The sequence below is a fragment of the Phocoena sinus genome, chromosome 9 (genome assembly GCF_008692025.1).
Source record: "Phocoena sinus isolate mPhoSin1 chromosome 9, mPhoSin1.pri, whole genome shotgun sequence".
NCBI classification, from domain to species: Eukaryota; Metazoa; Chordata; class Mammalia; order Artiodactyla; family Phocoenidae; genus Phocoena; species Phocoena sinus.
Window position 1 is genome coordinate 23,396,590 of NC_045771.1, and position 21,333 is coordinate 23,417,922.

Below are 21,333 nucleotides of genomic sequence, written 5' to 3' on the forward strand. Positions count from 1 at the left end.
AAGACTGATAATAAAGGCCTGTTCTGCTACTGCTTTGTGAAATGGAAGATTGGAATTAGTTGCTTAAATGGAAAATGTTCTCTTGTTGCAGCCTCTTTGAAATGTGCTGCTAGTGGGAGCTGCAGCTTCCTCCTGCTGACTCTGAGCCCCAGGCTTCGGTTGAGATGGTCCTTTCAGAAATGTGGAGCTTAGTCCAAGCCTGGATTTCAGTGGGTAGCACCTGGCATCTGTGGCTAGAAAGTCCTATGAAGTGTAAGTGCTTTATTCTCTCCTTGTAAAGAATCCCTTTTCCTTTCTTCTTTCTGCAGCTTAGCAGAGGGGAAGAGCAGTGAGCAATGTACTGCAGTATCTGAGGTATCAGGATTTGGTTGCATTTTCTTAATGATTCAGTGATCAAAACAGGATTACTTGTTTTTTGGATGCCAACAATTCTTAAACCCTCCTGGAATTCAAAATAAAGGGACAAGTTATGACCCCTTAATATATAGTACTGGCAGTATCATCCTGGGTAATTTTTCACTGACAGTTTACTTAGTAGACTGTGATATTCAAGTTTCCCAGGTTTCTTTAGAGGTCAGTTTTGTATTTCGTTCTTGTTCCAAAAGACAAATATTTGAAAAGAGAGGCACACTTGACCAGTGGGTGAGGCAGCATCAAGATAAATAAGGATGCTTGAAATGAGAAGACAGTTCTTTTTCACTTCGGTTCTACTTGACACATTTACACAAGGAGCAGTATGGGAATTTTCCTAAGACCGATTCCTCATAGAATTGTCCTAGGAAATACATATAGCTGCCATCTATATTTTAGTTTAGTTAAAAAACAGAAAACTATGATAACATAATGAGCGTTAGAAGATGCAAAGTTTATATTTGGTTTAGTTGCCTGGGGTTACCTGCTATTCTCCTTTTTGTTTTTATATTTCAGAAATACTGGTAATATTTTAAAGTAAGGTCATTCCAGAAAAGACTCCCATTTTGGGGAGACTTTAAGTTTCCCTTCACTGAAATTTTTCTGAGATTCTTAAATCTTCCGATTTTGGCTAGGAAAATATTGAGCTTCTTCTCATTGCTAAAGCAAAATATATATTTAAAACAAAACAGAACCAAGGCTCCAACTGGGTAAGGCAAGTAAAGTTCTACAAATGAGGACTCTGAATGAAAAAGGTCCTTTCAGGGCCTTTGTTTTCTTTATCTGTAAACTGGTTTGCTTGTTTTTTCTTGCCCTTTCTCTCTCTAAACATTGTGGATTCTGTCCTTATAGCTTACTCTCAATCCAGTAAGTATCTCAGCTACCTAGTAAAAGAATGGGCTTCATGTTTGGGAAAACAAAGAGGTGTTACAGATTTATGAGATGATAGTATCTTGTCATTTTGCTTCATATTTAATAATTTAAAATATATTTGTTTAAATGGCTCTATGGCCAGGAGATTTTGAGAGAGGCAGAAATAATTAAGGTTGTTCTTTACTTTTGAAGAGCTTACAGTCTATTAAAAAAGGTGAACAAAGGCCCAAATAATTACAATATAAAGTTCTACAGTTGAGCTGTTACAGTCAAGGGTACCTTGGTAGTAAGGAAAAAGGATTACTCCTCCAATATTTTCTCTTTATTTCTGGCTTTCAGGAGTTTGAATATGATGTGTTTAGCATTTGTTTGTTTGTTTGGGGGAGTGGGGGACAGTAACATTCTCTGTTGCCCTTGTCTACTGTAGTCTTTAGCAGTTCCAGTGTCCAGTGTTCTCATTGGTGGGGCTTTCTCAGTGATTCTGTCCTCCCCTGTGGCATTCATGCTCTGCCTTGCATCTGGCAGATTTTGTGCAGGATAAATTTTTTTTGCCCTTCCTTCAGTGGTAGGAGACCTCTGTGGTGTTATTGTTATAGTATCATGGGCTCAAGACGGTTTTATGCCCTGTCCTTTACGGGTAGAGGTGTTTTTCTTTTACCCTTACTGCAACAGCAATGGGTCTTACTTAACCTATTAAGCCTTGAGGGTAACATCATTTGCTGCCCTTCCCATACCAGTTAAGGCTTTTGTTCAGTAGGGGAGAAGGGTCTAGTCAGAGCTTTTTGTGTCCTTTCTGCTATTGTGGCTACTCCTGTCCTCCAAGACCGTACCACCAAAGAGGTTTTCTCTGGTCTCCTGCCCTACCCCCATTCTTTCTCCTGAGTATTTGGTGGAGGTGTGTGGATAAGAGCCTGTAGGTGGTTGTGAATTCCCCTTGTGTCCAAGAGTCCCATGGGTTTTATATGTACATACTAGCCCATACATATACAATTTTAAAAATCAATTTGTTAATAATTTTAATTGAATTTTTATTACCTGGTCATCTGGTGCCCCATATCTCTTTTCTTTTTTCTGCCACAGATGAGCCAACACTTGGTGAGGTCTCTTTAGATTTCAGTCTACTTGGTTGTCCTGGGACCTCAGCTTTCTGATGCATTTAAGAAAAGTTACTTTGTAGTTTATTTGCATTTATTTATTAACTCCAAAGCAATGTTCTTTTCCACTTTCTGCATCTTAGGAGAATGTGAAATTCCTCTCAGGTATATAGATTCATTTATTTTAAGCCCTACAAGATATTGTTGCTTTATATAGTCAGTGTTCACAGAGATTTACTTACATACTTAGCCTTTCCGTTACTCTTCATTCCTTCCTGATTTCCATGTTTCTATCCAGAATTATTTTCATTCTGCTTGAAGAACACCCTTTAGTATTTTCTTTGTTCTATTGGTAATGAACTCTCTCCTTTTATTTTTTTTCTTTTGGTCCCAAAGTGTGTTAATTTTGTTGCATTTTGGAAGGATTTTTTGCTGGGTATAAGTAACCAATTGGCAATTATTTTCTTCCAGTACTTTGAAGATATTTGGTTCCCATTTTTCATTTTGGCAAGTCAGCTATCAGTCTAATTGTTCCTTTAAAGGTAATACATGTTTTTTCCTCTTGCCTTTAAGATTTTCCTTTTTGTCTTTAGCAGTTTTTTAGCAGTGTTATTTGATGTGCTTAGGTCTGGTTTTCCTATTGTTAGGGTTTACAGAGTTTCTTAAACTGTGGCTTGTTGTCTTATTAGTTTGGAAATTTCTCAGCCATTATGTTTAAATAGTGTCCCATTTTTTTCTTTTCCTTCTGAGATTTCTGTCATGTTTTTAGACTTTTTCACTATGTCCCATATGCCACTTGCATTCTTCCTATTCTTCACCTTTATTCTTTTTTGAGTTTGTGCTTCAGGTCTTATTTTCTATTGACCTATTCTCTAGCATAGTAATCTTTTCTTCAGTCGTCTGATTTGCTATTCAGCCCTTCCATTTGGGTCTTAATTTCAGTTACTGTATTTTTCAGTTCTAGAATTTCCCTTTGATTCTTTTTTTAGATTCCATTTCTTAATGCAAATTCCAATTCGTCTTCTAATTTCTTGAATACGTTAATCAGCTATTTAATTTTTCCCAATTGTTTATTTTGAAAAATTCATAACTTGAAAGAATTGTATAGTGAACACTGATTCATGATAAGCCCTTCTCAAATTGCCTGTTCCCATTTGCTTTCTCTCTTTTTTCTTTCTTTCTCTCCCTTTTGGAAGTAAATTGCAGATTTTATAATGCTGTACCCCTAAACATTTTGACATATAGCTCGTAAGAACAAAGACATTCTACTAAACTAAAACCATTGTCACGTTAAAGAAATTTAACATTGATATACAATAATATTATCTAATATACAGTTCATATTCAAATTTGCCAGTTGTTTCAGTTACAGACATCTAGCTTTTTTTTTTTTTTTTTTTTTTGTGGTACGCGGGCCTTTCACTGTTGTGGCCTCTCCCGTTGCGGAGCGTAGGCTCCGGACGTGCAGGCCCAGCGGCCATGGCTCACGGGCCTAGCCGCTCCGCGGCATGTGGGATCTTCTTGGACCGGGGCATGAACCTGTGTCCCCTGCATCGGCAGGCGGACTCTCAACTACTGCGCCACCAGGGAAGCCCCAGATTTCTAGCTTTTTAAAAATTTTACTTTCCCTAATCCAGGATCCAATCAAGGATAATGCATTGCTTTTAGGTGTTATGTCACTTTAGTTTCCTGGGGTATTTTTTTTTTTCCTTTTATGATAATGACATTCAAAAACAAATCCAGGCCCATTTTGTCTTTAATATGACCAACTCGCTATTTTGCTTTGTCTGGTTGTTTCCTCATGATTATATTCAACTTAAACAGTTTTTGGAAAAATACTACATGAACGAAAAATTGTTGTTTTCAGTGAATCACATCAAGAGTCACTTAAAATCTCTTTGTCCCATTATTGGTGATGTTAAGTTTTATCATTTTGGTTGAGACATCACAGTTATTTTAGTCCTCATCTGATAATTCCGTTATCTAGATAGGTTATTTTCTATTGTCTGTTTCCATCCCCAACCCTCCCTTTTTTGCTTTCATTTGATAAATACTGGATATATTGTTTATGAAAAGTTGAAGAGGTAATAAATGATGTTTTTCCCCTGAGGTAATTTCTTTTGCTTCTGGCAGGTCTATATGATAGGACCAGATCCCTTTAGTTTGTGAAGGGATTGAGCAGATTCTAAACTGTGTGTTTCTTTTTTGTAAAATATACATGACATCAAATTTACCATTCTAACTATTTTAAAGTGTACAACTCATTGAGAGTAAGTATATTCATGTTGTTTTATGACCACCAACACAAGCAATCTCCAGAATTTTTTTATCTTCTACAAGTAAAACTTTGTACCCATTAAATGATAATGCTGCCCATTCTCCCTCCCATCAGCCCTTGGCAACCAAAATTCTAACTTTGTCTCTATGAATTTGACTACTTCAGGTACCTCATGTAAGTGGAATCATACAATATTTGTCCTTTTGTGTCAAGCTTATTTTACTAAGCATAATGTCCTCAAAGTTCATCCATGTTATGGCATGTAATGGTACTTCCTTCCTTTTTAAAGCTGAATAATAGTCCACTGTATGTATATGCCACATTTTGTTTATCCATTCTTCTGTCAATGAACATTTGAGTTGTTTTCAACTTTTGGTTATTGTGAAATATGCTGCTATGAACATTGGTGTATAAATATCTGAGTCCCTGCTTTTGATTGTTTTGGCTATATACCCAAAAGTGGAATTGCTGCATTATGTGGTAAGTTTTTTTTTATAATGAATCATTTATTTACCTTTATTGACATCTTTATTTCTTCTTATAGCTAAGTTACTAGCTGGTGTTCTTTCATTTCAATCTTCAGGACTACTCAGTAACATTTTTTCGCAGTGCAGGTCTAGTGGTAACAAATTCCCTTATCTTTTGTTTATCCGGAAATGTCTTAATCTGCCTCACTTTAGAAGGACAGTTTTGCCAGGTATAGGATTCTTGGCTGACAGCTTTTTTTTTCTCTTAACACTTTGAATATATTAGCCCACTGCCTTCTGAACTTCAAAAGTTTCTGATAACAAATCTGTCCAAAATCTTATCAAGGATCACTTGAATGTGATGAATTGATTCTCTCTTGCTGCCTATTATGTGGTAATTTTATTTTTAATTTTTTGAGGAACTGCCATACTATTTTCCATATTGGCTGCACTATTTTACATTCCCACTAGCAATGTGCATTGTTACAATTTCTCTACTCATCAACACTTGGGTTTTTTTTTTGTTTTGTTTTGTTTTGTTTTGACCATGTTGTAGCCTGTGGGATCTTAATTCCCTGACCAGGAATCAAACCCATGCCCCCTGCAGTGGAAGTGCAGAGTCTCAACTGCTGGACTGCCAGGGAAGTCCCTGCCTATTTTTTAAAAAATTATTTTATTTTATTTATTTTATTTTATGCTGCATTGGGTCTTCATTGCTACACACAGGCTTTCTCTAGCTGCAGTGAGCGGGGGCTACTCTTCATTGTGGTGCACAGGCTTCTCATTGCAGTAGTATCTCTTGTTGTGTGAGGGCTTCAGTAGTTGTGACACGCGGGCTCAGTAGTCGTGGCTTGCGGGCTTTAGAGCACAGGTTGAGTAGTTGTGGTGCATGGGCTTAGTTGTTCCGTGGCACGTGGGATCTTCCCAGACCAGGGCTTGGACCCATGTCCCCGGCGTCAGCAGGTGGGTTCTTAACCACTGCACCACCAGGGAAGTCCCTCTGCCTATTTTTAAATTGGGTTGTTTGGTTTTGTTGTTGTTGTTGTGTTGTAGTAGTTCTTTATATATTCTGAATATTAACCCCTTATCAGATACGTCATTTGCAAATATTTTCTCCCACTCTGTGGGTTGCCTTCTCATACTGATTATATCTTTTAATGATGAATAGAAGTTTAAAATTTTGATGTAGTCCAATTTATGTGTTTTTACTTTTGTTGCTTGTGAGTTTTTTTTTTTTGGCTTTGCTCCGTGGCATGCAGGATCTTAGTTCCCTGACTAGGGATCGAACCCCATGCCCTATGCATTGGAAGCACAGAGTCCTAACTACTGGACCACCAGGGAATTCCCTGTTGCTTGTGCTTTTGATCCAAGAAATCATTGCCAAATTTAATGCACATATAGCTTTCCCCCCATGAGTTTTATAGTTTTAGGTCTTACATTTAAGTTTTGATCCATTTTGAGATAATTTTTGTATATGATGTTCTGTTCTTGTTGAAAATCACTTGACCATATATGCACGGATTCATTTCTGGGCTCTCTATTCTGTTCCAGTGGTCTTGTGTCTGTCTTTATGCCAGAACTAAGCTTTTTTTTTTTTGGTGGCAAAAACACAAAATATGAAATTCAACCTCCCAACAGTTTGCAAGTGTACAGGGCAATATTTTGCAAGCATACAGTGCAATATTGTTGACCACATGCATGTTGTGTAGCGGATCCCCCTGAGCCCCCCCCACATCCTACATGACTGAAACTCTGCATCCACTGAACGACTCTCCACCTCCTCCTCCTAGCCCCTGAGTTTGACTACTTTAGATAGCTCATGTAAATGGAATCATGCAGCATTTGCCATTTTATGAGTGACGTATTTTACTTGGCACAATACCCTCAAGGTTCATCTATGCCTTTGCAGCACATGACAGGATTTTTAAGGCTAAGTGATAATCCATTAAGACTGAATGGATACTCCATTCCATGTATGTATCACATTTTCTTTATCCATTCATCCATTGATGGACATTTAGTTTGCTTCCACCTCTTTGCTTTTGTGAATAATGCTGCAGTGAACGTGGGTGTGCAAATATCTTTTTGAGATGTTATTTTCAATTCTTTTGGGTATATATCCAGAAGTGGAGTTGCTGGATCACGTTAGTTACATTTTAAATTTTTTGAAGAACCTCCATACTGTTTTCCATAGTGTCTGCACTATTTTATATTACCATCAACAGTGCATAAGAGTTCCAATATCTCCACATCCTCACCAATATTTATTTTCTGGTTTCTTTTTCTTTTTTTTTTCCTTTTTTTTTTTTTTGCGGTACGGGGGCCTCACACTGCTGTGGCCTCTCCCGTTGCGGAGCACAGGCTCCAGACGTGCAGGCTCAGCGGCCATGGCTCATGGGCCCAGCCGCTCCGGGGCACAAACCCGCGTCCCCTGCATCGGCAGGCAGACTCTCAACCACTGCGCCACCAGGGAAGCCCTCTGGTTTCTTTTGATAGTGGCCATCTTAACAGGTATGAAGTGCTATCTGATTGTGCTTTTGATTTACATTTCCCTGATGACTAGTCATGTTAGCATCTTTTTGTGCTTGTTGGCCATGTTTATACTGTCTTTAGAGAAATTTTTTTTTCAAGCCCTTTGCCCAATTTAAAATTGGGTTATTGGTTTTTATGTTGTTGAGTTGTAGAAATTCTTTGTATATTCTGGATATTAACTCCTTGTCAGATGTTTGGTTTGCAAATATTTTCTCCCATTCCATAGATTGCTTTGTCACTCTGGATTTTGTGTTGCGCAGAAGTTTTTAGAGTTTGATGTAGTCCTATTTGTTTTATTTTTGCTTTTGTTTCTTGTGGTTTTGGTGTCATATCCATGAAGTCATCATCAAATCCGGTGTCATGAAATTTCTTGTCCCCCATGCTTTCTTCTTGGAGTTATAGTTTCAGGTGTTACATTTAGGCCTTTAATCCATTGTGAGCTAATTTTTGTATATGGTGTAAAATGAGAGTCCACTTCTTTCTTTTGTCTATGGATATCCCTTTTCCCAACAGTATTCATTGAAGAGACTCTCCCTTCCCTATCTTATAGTTTTCTCATCCTTGTTGAAGATGATTTGTCTATATTTTTGAGGGTTTATTTATTGGTGCTCTGTTTTTTCCCATTGGTCTATATATCTGTCTTTATGCCAGTACCATACTCTTTTGATTGCTGTGGTTTCATAATAAATTTTGAAATCAAGGAAATATGAGACCTCCAATTTTGTTCTTAGCTGTTTGGGACCCCTTGAGATTCCATATGAATTTTTCGATGAATTTTTCTCTTTCTGCAAAATAAGTCCTTAGGATTTTGATAGGGATTGCATTGAATCTGTAGAGCACTTTGGATAGTATTAACAACTGTAGTAAGTCTTCTAATCCTTGAACCCAGGATGTCTTTTCATTTATTAGTGTCTTCTTTAATTTCTTTCACAAGTATTTTATAGTTTTCAGTGTACAGCTTGCTTTATTCCTGAGTATTTTGTTCTTTTTGGAAGCTGTTGTATATGCAGTTTTCTTAACTTCGTTTTCAGATCGTTCATTGTCAGTATATAAAAACAACTGATTTGGGGGTGTTGACTTTGTATTTTGCAACTTTGATGAATTCATTTATTAGTTCTAACAGGTTTTGGGGAATCTTGGGGGCTATCTACATATAAGATCATGTCGTATGTGAACAGTCATCATTTGACCTTTTCCTGTCCAATCGGGATGCCTTTTATTTGTTTTTCTTACCTAATTGCTCTGGCTAGAACTTCTAGTACTATGCTGAATAGGAGTGGCAAAAGTGGGCATCTTTGTCTTGTTCCTGATCTTATAGAGTTTTGAAAAGTTTTCAGTCTTTGAACATTGAATATGATGTTCATTGTGGAGTTTTCATATGTAGTCTTTACTACGTTGAGACAGTTTCCTTCTTTACCTAGTTTGTTGAGTGTCTTTATCATGAAAGGGTGATAGCTTTTGTCAAATGCTTTTCTGCATCAGTTGAGATATTTATGTGGTTTTCCCCTCTTTATTCTGTTAATATGGTGCATTACATTGTTTGATTTTTGTATGTTGAGCTACCCTTGCATTTCAGGAATAAATCCCACTTGGTCATGGTGTATAATTCTTTAATACACTGTTGAATTCAGTTTGATACTATTTTTTTGAAGTTTTTTTTCCATTAGTATTCATAAGGGATATTGGTCTGTAGGTGTTTTTTTGTTTTTTGGTTTTTTTTTTGCGGTACGCGGGCCTCTCACTGTTGTGGCCTCTCTGGTTGTGGAGCATAGGCTCCGGATGCACAGGCTCAGCGGCCATGGCTCACGGGCCTAGCCGCTCCGCGGCATGTGGGATCTTCCCGGACTGGGGCACGAACCCGTGTCCCCTGCATCGGCAGGCGGACTCTCAACAACTGTGCCACCAGGGAAGCCCCTGTAGGGTTTTTTTTCCTTGTAGTATCTTTGTCTGCCTTTGGTATCAGGGTAATCCTGGCCTCATAGAATGAATTCGGAAATGTTTACTCCTCCTTTTCAATTTTTGGGTTGAATTTGAGAAGGATTGGTGTTAATTCTTCTTTAAATGTTTGGTAGAATTCACCAGTAAAGCCGTCTGATCCTGGGCGTTTCTTTGTTGGGAAGTTTTTGATTACTGATTCAGTCTGTTCACTAAGTATAGTAATATAGTCTATTCAGATTTTCTGTTTCTTCTGGATTCAGTCTTGGTACATTGTATGTTTCTAGGAATTTGTCCATTTCATCTGGATTATCCAGTTTGTTGGTGTACAGTTCATAGTATTTCCTGTAATCTTTTTTATTTTTGTAAAGTTAGTAGTAATGTCCCCACCTTCGTTTCATTTCTTTTTGCTTGGTTAAAATCTAGATAAAGGTTTGTCAATTTTGTTGATCTTTTTGAAGAATCAAATCATGGTTTTTCTGTGTTCTATTTTATTTATCTTTGCTCTAATGTTTATTATTTGCTTTCCTATGCTAGCTTTGGGCTTAGTTTTTTCTTTTTTTCTAGTTCCATAAGGTATAAAGTTAGGTTGTTGATTTGAGATAATTTTTCTTTTTTAATTTAAGTGTATATGTATAGCTATAAATTTCCCTCTTAACACTGTTTCACTGCATCTTACAAGTTTTGGTATGTTGTATTTCCATTTTCATTTGTCTTAAAATATTTTCTAATTTCCCTTCTTTGACCCATTGGTTGTTTAAGAATTGATATTTAATTTTTACATATTTGTGAAATTTCCAGTTTTCCATCTGTTAATTTCTAGTTGCATTTCATTTTTGATTGGAAAACATACTTTCTGTGATTTCAGTCTTTCTGCATTTATTAAGACTTATTTTGTGGCCTAACATCTAGTGTATCCTGGAGAAGTTTCAGCCTTTTTGAGGTGCATTTCCTGTTTCCTGCACTGGGTCCCAGCTGAAAATCTGGACTATTTTCCAGACCCCCTCTTCCTTGGCAGGCTCTGAATTCTACTTTTCATCTCCCCAGTCTCGTGTGACTGCCCAAATCTCTTCAGCTCTTTAGCCTCTTGTCTTCTACTTTCAAACAGGCAAATTCCTTGTGGAGAAAGGTGGAGCCACATATTAGGCTGAACTCTCTGGAATCTGTGGCCTCATGTTCTGGATGTCTTGGTAGTTCTGATGTCTTCAAACAAGTTCTTTTTGATATTTAATCAATTTTTTTCTACTTTTTTTTGGCTGGAAAATTGGTGTACAGCCAGCTAGTGTGGTAAAAACAAAGTTGAAACACTTGATGAATGCTATGAACGCTAAGGCTTCAGGTATAAAACTCATTCCTGTATGTTAAAAAGTTTCACTATGCTTTCCAAAAAAAAAAAGTGTAATTTAAAGTTTTACAAAAAGGATTTTATGATATCATCTACATCTTTGTTTTTTAAATGTATATCTTGGAGATACTTCTATATTAGGGCTACAAATCTATATTTATTTTTAAAGACAGTTCCAAAGGACACATTAAAAAATATTCAAACATCATCAAAGGTGCTTGAAAAAGAAATCTTCTTTGCATCCCCACACCCAAGTTAACAGTTCCGCAGAAGGAAATATTTTTTTTGTTTTGTTTTGACTTTTAGTTCTGCCCTTCATTTTTGAGATCTTTACTTTTAAGGAGATAGAAATGTTTGTCAGAAATACAGATAATAAGAATGATATAATTGGTATTTTTTGCTGGTTTCTGCCATTCAAATTAAAGCACAGCATGACACTGTACAATCAATGAACTTTTTCACAAGGGTTCTGACCTGGTGGGTTGACAGTTAGATTTCACTAGGGAGAAAGACTTCATACTAGTTTAATTTAATAGGCAATATTGAGTTTTGTTTGTTTTGTTCTATTTTGTTTTTTAAACACAGATACAGAAAAACCACACAAAACAAATGTATAACTTGGTGAATTAAGGTAGGTCTTTGAGTGTTTTTTAATCTGCAGGTTCTTTCTCTCCCTGTTGTGTTGAGGAATCTGGGCCTTTTGACCTGTTGAGTTTCCTACAGTCTTGATTTTGTTGATTACATAGTTAGGATGCAGTTCTGCTTTCCTCTTTATTTCCTGCAAATTGCCTCCTAGATCCAGAGGCTTAATGAGATGCAGATTTGATCCTCTTGTCCTTGTGGTGATGAATTTGAGGAAATTTTTTTTTTTTTTTTTTGCGGTATGCGGGCCTGTCTCTGTTGTGGCCTCTCCCGTTGCGGAGCACAGGCTCCAGACGCGCAGGCTCAGCGGCCATGGCTCACGGGCCCAGCCGCTCCGCGGCATGCGGGATCTTCCTGGACCAGGGCACGAACTCGTGTCCCCTGCATCGGCAGGCGGACTCTCAACCACTGCGCCACCAGGGAAGCCCTTGAGGAAATTTTTGAGCAAGGTTCTGTGAATGATTCTGCTCCAAGAGGCATCCATTTGGTGGATGGGTGGTCTGGAGGTTCTAAGATGGCTTCACTTACATGCCTGACACTCTGGTAGGAATGGCTGGAAGGCTTGACTTAACTGGGCTCCACTTGCTTTCCATGTAGTGTTAGGTCTCTTTATATTATCTCTCCAGCGAAGTCTCCATGTTGTCTCTCTACTAGAGTAGTCAGAGTTCTTAATGGTAAGTGTTAAAGAATATGTGGACATATATTAAAACCACCACAGTAACCAATGAATATTTTGGGAAGATAGTTCGTTGTATTTTATCATTTATCCATGAATCTTGCTTGTAGCAGCTATTTCTGGTGTGTTCTAATGGTGGTGATTTTCTATTTCCTTCATTCCTTCCACATTTATTAACTAGCATTCTTCTGTTAAAAAAGATGTCTTATATCCTGCAAATAACCTCTCCCCAGTTATTTATTCAGTTGTTATTCACATCAGTATGGACTCATGGATATTGTTTTATTTTTGAATTATAATCCAATACTGTCATAATTTGTTACTCCCAGGTTTTCTAGTTTAGGCCATTGGGAGCTTTTTCAGTTGGCTTCTATGTCCTTTGGACTTTAGGCTAGTTTTTATTTATTTATAATTTTTATTAATTTATTATTTTTGGCTGTGTTGGGTCTTCATTGCTGCACACGGGCTTTCTCTAGTTGCCATGAGCGGGGGCTACTCATGGTTGCGGTGCATAGGCTTCTCATTGCGGTGACTTCTCTTGTTGTGGAGCGTGGGCTCTAGGTGCGTGGGCTTCAGAAGTTGTGGCTCGTGGGCTCTAGAGTGCAGGCTCAGTAGCTGTGGCGCACAGGCTTTGTTGCTCCGCGCATCTTTCTGGACCAGGGCTCGAACCCATGTCCCCTGCATTGGCAGGCGGATTCTTAACCACTGTGCCACCAGAGAAGCTCCTAGGCTAGTTTTTAAAATGTTTTTCTGGCCTACTTTCTTTGTAAGCATGCTATTCTTCTCATTATCCGCACCGGCCCCCAGTTGCTATATATATGGCATTTGAGCTTATTTATTTGAGCTTGTTTATTTGAGCTTATTTCTTGTGAAATTAGTTTTTTGAACTTTTGGAAGGAGGCATAGTTAAGGATAGTATTCCCAACTTCATAGAGCTTCCTTTTCTCTTGTTTTCAGATAGTATTTACAGATACGGTAGTTTGATTTCTAAGATTTCCGAGCTTTGTTATTACCTTCTCCTTTTTTTCCTTTGTCTCTGTTGTACTTGTCCTGTATAGTATTGACTTTTCATAGCAGTTTCTCCTCAGTTTGGGGCCCTGCCCTGGCTTTTCAGTTTTTTGTTTTGTTTTTTGGGTTTTTTTGCGGTACGCGGGCCTCTCACTGCTGTGGCCTCTCCCGTTGCGGAGCAATAGGCTCCGGATGCGCAGGCCCAGCGGCCACGGCCCACGGGCGCAGCCGCTGCGCGGCATGTGGGATCTTCCGGGCTGGGGCACGAACCCGTGTCCCCTGCATCGGCAGGCGGACCCTCAACCACTGCGCCACCAGGGAAGCCCGCTTTTCAGTTTTAAGAGTGTATAGAGGCTAGATTGTTCCATCTCCTTAGACCTTGCATAGGCCTCTTTAACTCATTTGCTTTTGGATTGGGCAAAACCTTTTCTGTTTTCATCTACAGATTCGTTCCCTGTGCTTTCTAGTGAATACCCGTTGACTCTTTTGGTATTCTCTGCTCTTAGATCCATTAGATACCCTATTGTTTCCCTCTGCTTCTGCCTTTTACTGAAGTTGAAACAGGTCTTACAGATGTCACTGGCTTGTCCCCATCCACTTATATTTTGGGGTTCCTGGAGGTAATTAGATAATACCTAGTTTTGTTGTAAATGTCTGTAGTGCTTTGGTTTTGCTCTTTAATTGCTCTGTTTTTATGAGGACATTTATGGTGATTCCAAGGCTGCTTATTTGCTATTATATTTTAAAGTATCAATTTGAGGGAGGTATATTTTGATGGCATATTAAATCGTAGATGTGCTTGGGTTACTGGTTAGATAATGAATGGCTAAAAACTGTGGCTTGGAAGATTTTTTGTGACAGTATAGTAGGGGTAAAAAGGACAAAAAATTAATAAATACATTTTATCTAGAAGGAAGTTAATGTTTCATGCTTGTTTTTTCACCAACTTATTACTTGATTAAAGCTAAGTTTTATGTCAATAGATATATCATTGTGAGTTTTAGAGTCTTTTCAGTTTACTTTGGGAACTGTGTCTTTTCAGTTTACTTTGGGAACTCATACAGGCCATTTCCTTGACTTGCCATTTATCTTTGGAAAGATCTTGAAGAATCATTGTGTATTACGTGAAGTGCTCTATCTTCATAAGAAATTGAGTAGGTAAATCTCTGATCTTTCTTTACAGTTGGCTCTGTTCCTGAATTGGGATTGAAAAAGATTTTCAGTCCATTATTAACAGCCCATTTCAGCCTGCTCCCACTCCCATGAAGAGGCAGTTTGGTATAGAATTGGATTAGAATTTATCGCTTGTTAATTAGTTGCCTACTTTATACTGCATGAGTTTGTTCCGAAAGTTATCTTTCAAAATAAGGTTTTGTTTTATAATTGTTACTAGCTGTTAGAGACCAAATTCTATGCTTTTGCTCTCTTTATTATTTCCATAGATGCTCCTGTGGAAATGATTTTAGTAGCATATACAGCACTGTGCCAAATATAAAAACATTAGAAAATAATTGAAGTATGTGAAATAGTTTTTGTAGTTTTAGTCAGGTACTAAAGATTGAAATGTAGGCCTATTGAGACCAATATGAAATATATTCTCCTATTTATAGATATATTAAAATACCTTCCAGACTCAATTCTTAGAGTGAACAAAAGCTTACTTATTTTAAGTGGAAAAGAGAAGAAACATCCAACCTATAGATTAGGGTTGGAAGCTATACAGTGACATTTTAGTTTTAGTAGAAACTTTTGGGACATTTTTCTTTATACTCTCTCCCCTACACAATTAATAATTCTAGTCAGCAGGATTAGATCTGTTTATTCAGTTGATAACTGTCATACCTTCCTACAATTAGAAGATTTTAGGTAATACTTTTGTTGAGCACGGCCTATAAATATATACCGTAGTTTGAAGTTTTGGCTGAATTAGTGGGCAATTTAGCTTGTCAGAGTTTTCTTTCATTATACTTTGGTCTAAATAAGTTTGTATATGTATTGAGGTTGTATGGCATAAACGTTGTTTAGAAAAGTAGTTTTTAAGACTCTTTTTTTGTCTGATCTACTTTCAGGTTCACGCATGGGAGATTTCAGACCAGTTGTTACAGATCCGGCAAGATGTGGAATCATGCTATTTTGCTGCACAGACCATGAAAATGAAGATTCAGACCTCATTTTATGAGCTCCCCACAGACTCTCATGCCTCTTTACGGGACTCATTACTAACCCATATCCAGAACTTGAAAGACTTGTCACCTGTCATTGTAACTCAGGTAAATCCTATGCTTCTCATTAGGAAAATTTGTAAGACCATTTGGATTTATCAAGTTAATTTTGATTGACATTGCTTGCTAGCCCATGTGAAGTGATGTTAACTTTTTTACAGACTCATTGCTATATTCTTATAGGTGAATAGAAAGTGAATATTTAAATCTTTGTATTCATCTTAGAATTCATTTGATACCAAACTAACTTGAATACCAAAAAGTGGGGGAGGTCTCACACACACACACACACACACACACACACACACACACACACACACACACCACCCCGCTGTTAAGATTGTAGATGGTAAAGTACTGTCCTGGGTCAGAAGTCTACATACCTGTCTTTTAAAAAAATCCTTTCTAGACTGATTGACTAGTAAAAGTCTCATGAATGAAGTGGTGAACTAGAGCATCTGGCCTTTCCACCTTAGGTAGGGAAATACATTAGAAACGAAAACTAGAAGCTTCAGTGAGTACGTACTCACGTGTGTTCTCTGCCTGGCATAGAAGTGTCTTTGCAGGGGAAGTAGGCTTTTGCATAAGCCTTCAAGGTAAGACATGAAGAGAAGGGAAATGGCAATCCATTACTTGGGGAGTGAGTCAAAGGGCTGACTTTGTCAGTAGCTTTGGCTTTTTGGCAGAGTATAATTTATATGTCCATGAAGTTCTATGGTATTGCCAAATAAAAGTAAGTATTGATATATTCTGAGGAAAATCTATAGTCTGTTCTTTCTGACTTTTTTTTGTTATTTTTTTGGTTTGGTTTTTCATTTTTAAAGGTTAACTTTTAAATCCCAGCAATTTGTAGTTAACCCAGAAGAATTTACATGATATGTAGCTGTGGGAGTGAGAAGGAGGGTGGTGTCACAGTTTTAGTTGTCATATTGTTTGGAAGAAATTTAGTTTCTTTGCTTTCCAGTTAATATTGATGCTAACTCTATTTCTGTTCATCTGTCTATTCATTTATTTAATCTCTTTTTACTCAGCTGGCTTTAGCAATAGCAGACCTTGCTCTACAGATGCCTTCCTGGAAGGGATGTGTACAAACATTGGTAGAAAAGTAAGTAACTTGTATTGACTATATGCTAGCGTTTACCATTAACCTACACAGAGAAATCTGTTAGCAATAGCTAGACATTTGGCCTATTCCCCCCAAACTGTTAACGTAGAATTATTTATTAACCTTTGTTAGATTAAAAGAAAATCATTTAAAATTTAAATACTACAGAAATATGTCATGTGGGACTTAAAAGAATTTCATAGTTTACACACACACACACGCTTCTTGAATTAACTACAATGACTTAAAAGAACTTCATAGTTTACACGCACACACACACGCTTCTTGAATTAACTACAACAACGTATTTCATTGCCTTGTGGATCACTCCCACTGTCTTATCAGTGGTTTTTATAAAAACATTGTCAGAATGTTTAAGATTATATTAAGTTGAAAGTTGTTACGAGTATACATTCTTACCAATTGGGGTTTATTTCATGCCTTTAAAAGGGACAGTATTATTTTTAGATATATGGAGCTTGCTGCTTTGAGTAAAGTATTTCCTCATGGTCTTGGCAAGATAATCTTGATATTTGCTTGCATTTTGGCATTTGGTTAGGAAATTATTTTTGAGCAAAGTGGATGTCCTTTTTACCACCAACTATAGTGTGTCATTAAAACCTTTACGTGGATAATTTATTTTTTGTTTTAAGAAACTTTTTATTAATAATATTAATATATACTCTGAAAAACTTCTAGCAGTATGGAAACTTTCAAAGTAAAAAGTAAATACCTTCCCCTCTTCCTATTCCTGTATTTTATAAGTAACCACTATTGGTGATTGACTATATAGCCCTCTAGACTTCCCTTTAAGCATTTTATTTTATTTAATTAATTTATTTTTTTTTTATTTTTTTGCGGTACGCGGGCCTCTCACTGTTGTGGCCTCTCCCGTTGTGGAGCACAGGCTCCGGACGTGCAGGCTCAGCGGCCATGGCTCACGGGCCCAGCCGCTCCACAGCATGTGGGATCTTCCTGGACCGGGGCACAAACCCATGTCCCCTGCATCGGCAGGCGGACTCTCAACCACTGCGCCACCAGGGAAGCCCCCTTTAAGCCTTTTAAAATAAATAAGTGCATATATATTAATATGCATACACGTTTTTTTTTCAATTGTGTGTAAAAATATGTTTCATATCCTTTTTTTTGCTTAATATGTTGTGGACATCTCACGTTATGACATAGGTACTTGTTATAATGGTTGTATATGTTCCATTGTATGATATCTGTAACCTTTTTTATCCTAATTATGGAGGACCTTTATATTTTTCCAGTATTTTTGCTATTATTAAAAAAATACTTGTGCATATACATCTGCATGTGTATGTGAGATTTTTCTGACATATAAATTTCTGGAAGTGGAATTGCTGGGTCAAAGATTATTATGTAAGTTGAAATTTTGATTTCTAGGTATCTTTCCAAAAAAGTATATCTATTTTTCTCCCCTTTAACAGTAGTGAGAATTCTACTTTCGTTGTTGTGGTTGTTCGGATGGCTGTTGTTATCTTATGTGATTGTGTGGGGCTGTGGTTGTGAGTGTGGTGCACATTCTGAATAACTTATATCTCTTCTCTTTTCTTTCCTAGATATAGCAATGATGTAACTTCTCTGCCTTTTCTGCTGGAGATCCTTACAGTGTTACCTGAAGAAGTACATAGTCGTTCCTTACGAATTGGAGCTAACCGGCGCACAGAAATTATAGAAGATTTGGCCTTCTATTCTAGTACAGTGGTATCTCTATTGGTGAGTATGTTTGAAATACTGAGTTGCTGCCTAGGGGCAAAAAGCCTTGGTGGTTATTTAGTAATTGCACTAATGTGAAATAGCTTTCTTAGCAAAATTTGACAATGATAATACGGTGACATTTATATAATACTTTACAGTTAAAAAGTACTTTCAGAAGCTGTACTTTTTGAGCTTCTAAGTAATGCTTTGAGGGTGGTGTTCTCTGCATTTTATGAATGAGAAACAGGCTTTGAGTGACACTACTGCAATTCAGAGTTTGAACTCAGGTCTTCTGATTACATGTCCCTTGCTCTTCTGCTTCTTCATGCCACTGAGTGTAGGCTCTTGATCAAGGACTGTGCTAAGGGAAGTGTGTATAAATTTACTTAAGGAAAGGATCCTCTCTAAGGGATGAATTGAGATTTTTTGATAGGGTGGTGGTACAGGACTTTACTTGACCTTTGAGCCATATCACAATTGTAGATTAGCTAATACTACACCATCCTTTAAAAAAGAGTTACTTTTTGATTAGGTGGAAATTTTAATGCCCTAGACCAGGGTGGGTAAATTTATGGTCCATGGGCTGGTCACCTATTTTTGTAAATAAAGTTTTATTAGAACACAGTCATGCCCATTCAGTTACATGTTGTCTGTGTCCATAATTTTGGGCTAAAACAGCAGAATTGAGTACTTTTCACAGAGGCCATATGGTCTGCAAAGCCTAAAATATTTACTGTCTGGTCCTTTATAGAAAAATTTTGCTGATTTCTGAACTACTAGATGGTATTAAATTGGTTATCTAGCTCACATCTCATTTTTAGGTCTTTATTGTCCAGCTCAGTTTTCTCAACAGTGTGGTTTATAATAGATTATTTTTCAGGAGTGTGTTTCAGTACTTCAGCATCATAGAACTTTTTATTTGAAAAAACAAAATTTTGTTTAAAATTGTGTTCAGTTTGGTGTTAGAAATTCATTGGAAACTTTTTTAAGTTAAGTGTATTTTTCAATTAACCATTTATTTTAAAGAAATAGTATAATAGAAAATTAGAAAATGTAGATAAGCAAATTACATTCAAACCACGTGGGATCACACTATTTATTAATCCTTTAGCACATATCCTCTGTGAACATATATACAGATTTTGAAAATCCAAATGAAAATATGCTCTACCTACCCTTCTGCAGCCTGCTTTTCCAGTCATCCAGCTTCATCTTTCTATTTCAGTAAGTTTTTATATCATTTAATAAATACCTAAACCATATTCACATTTCCTGAGTTGGTCCTAAAATAGCGTTTACAGCATTTTTCCAAATCAGTATCCAGTCTAGAACCATACCTTGTATCAAATTATTATGACTTAATCACAGTCCCTCTTCTTCTTTTTCAAAATGACACTGATTTGTTGAAGAGATTGGACTAGTTTTATAAAGCATCTTCTTACCTCCTGGATTTTCTGTTGCCTTGTCTTTGTTTCATTTAGTTTGTTTTTCTATTCTCTGTAATTCCTCTAATTGGAAGTTATATCTAAAGCAGCCCTACTTGGTAGGAATTCCTCAAGAGAATTAAGCCTCAAATGCCCTAAGGCACCCATTGTTTGTAATGAATTTTCTCCTGTATACCATCCATAGGATGACTGAGAAAATAGACACTCAGATCATTTTCTGCAGGACTTAATTCTTTCCCAGAACCCTGGTAAGAAAGACGGAAAGGCTTGATGGATTAATTTTAAAAGGTTAAACATTTTTGGCCAGAAAACGTGTTAGATACTTCATGCTGCAGTTTATCACAAGTTATACTTTTTGGTTGACCTTCTGTTAGTGATGCTAGGATTGACTGGATTAGGATGATGGTAGTCTGATACTTCCATTTATAAAGTTTGTTTCCCCCCTTGTAATATAATGCAGTTTGTACAAATGTTAAATTCTAGTTTATAATCCTTGCCTTAATAATTTCAATCCTTGCCTTAATAATTTCATTGTGGTTTGCAAAATAATGTTTTGCTAACTCTGTCTTTCCTTCTACATATACATTAGCATTCTTCTGAGTACCCACTAGAAAGGCAGGATGAATCTTAACTTTTAAATTTCCTGTTTTCAGTATAAGGGTTTTGTTTTAAAGATGCCTTAAATGTTACTTTTTTCCCTGGCTTTCTCTTTATGCTGTATTATGGACCCATGGATTTTCATTGATTCAGGGTGTCCACTTAAGTTATTCTTCTGATGCTTTAAATGTTGTAACTTTGGCTACTGGAGCACTTCTTTACTTCCTAACAGAAAAAGATGACTAGTATTCATCTAGTTACTTTCATGCCCCAGATCTAGAATCCTTAGTTCCTTTTAGTATCAGTTTGGGTCCAGTCAGGAGAGAGAAACCACTTAGTAATTTGTTGGGGCTATTGTTTTTTGTTTTTTTTTTTTGCGGTACGCGGGCCTCTCACTGTTGTGGCCTCTCCCGTTGTGGAGCACAGGCTCCGGACGCGCAGGCTCAGCGGCTATGGCTCACAGGCCCAGCCGCTCCGCAGCATGTGGGATCTTCCCAGACCAGGGCACGAACCCATGTCCCCTGCATTGGCAGGCGGACTCTCAACCACTGCACCACCAGGGAAGCCCTGTTGGGGCTTTTTGATATAAAGAATGTTTAACTATAACAGGCATCTATAGTAATGAGGGCTTGTCTAGTAAGAGGTAAAGAGAGCTCTAAAGAATATAGAAATAAAACAGATACAAGGTGCAGTCATTAAAGCCAAGGCTGAGATAGAGTTTCCAAGGAAGGAAGAGTTCACCCCACTCCCAGGACTGAGATTCAGACCCTGTTGGTGATGGTATAGCTATGGTAAAAAAGTCATCGTGGTGCTGCATGCCGCTGAAAATCTGTCCTCTCAAGCTTGCTGGAAATCTGCTTTCTAGGAAGCCCAAGAAGGTTGTCAGGGAAGGTGTCTCACTAGAGGCATTCTGCCACAAAATCACCTGGGCGTGGGAGTGCCAGAGGGAAGCTGCTGGCTACTGTGTGCTGTAGGCAC

General features: G+C 37.4%; 1 protein-coding gene across 7 annotated transcripts in view; it reads left to right on the plus strand.

Moving 5' to 3' along the window:
• The window catches only part of TNPO3 (transportin 3), an 82,751-nt gene that overhangs the window by 12,220 nt on the left and 49,198 nt on the right, over window positions 1-21,333 (plus strand). For 3 of the 7 annotated variants that reach the window (XR_004351369.1, XM_032642500.1, XM_032642501.1), the window contains exons 2-4: window positions 15,331-15,531; window positions 16,515-16,588; window positions 18,175-18,331. Coding sequence is in view for 6 of the 7 variants with exons in the window: in XM_032642500.1 (XP_032498391.1) it covers window positions 15,331-15,531; window positions 16,515-16,588; window positions 18,175-18,331 (432 nt within the window). In the remaining variant the exon portion in view is untranslated. Of the gene's footprint in view, window positions 1-91; window positions 253-14,303; window positions 14,420-15,330; window positions 15,532-16,153; window positions 16,217-16,514; window positions 16,589-18,174; window positions 18,332-21,333 lie in introns of those variants that run through there. The other 4 variants (XM_032642502.1, XM_032642503.1, XM_032642504.1 and 1 more) reach the window with 4 other exon arrangements.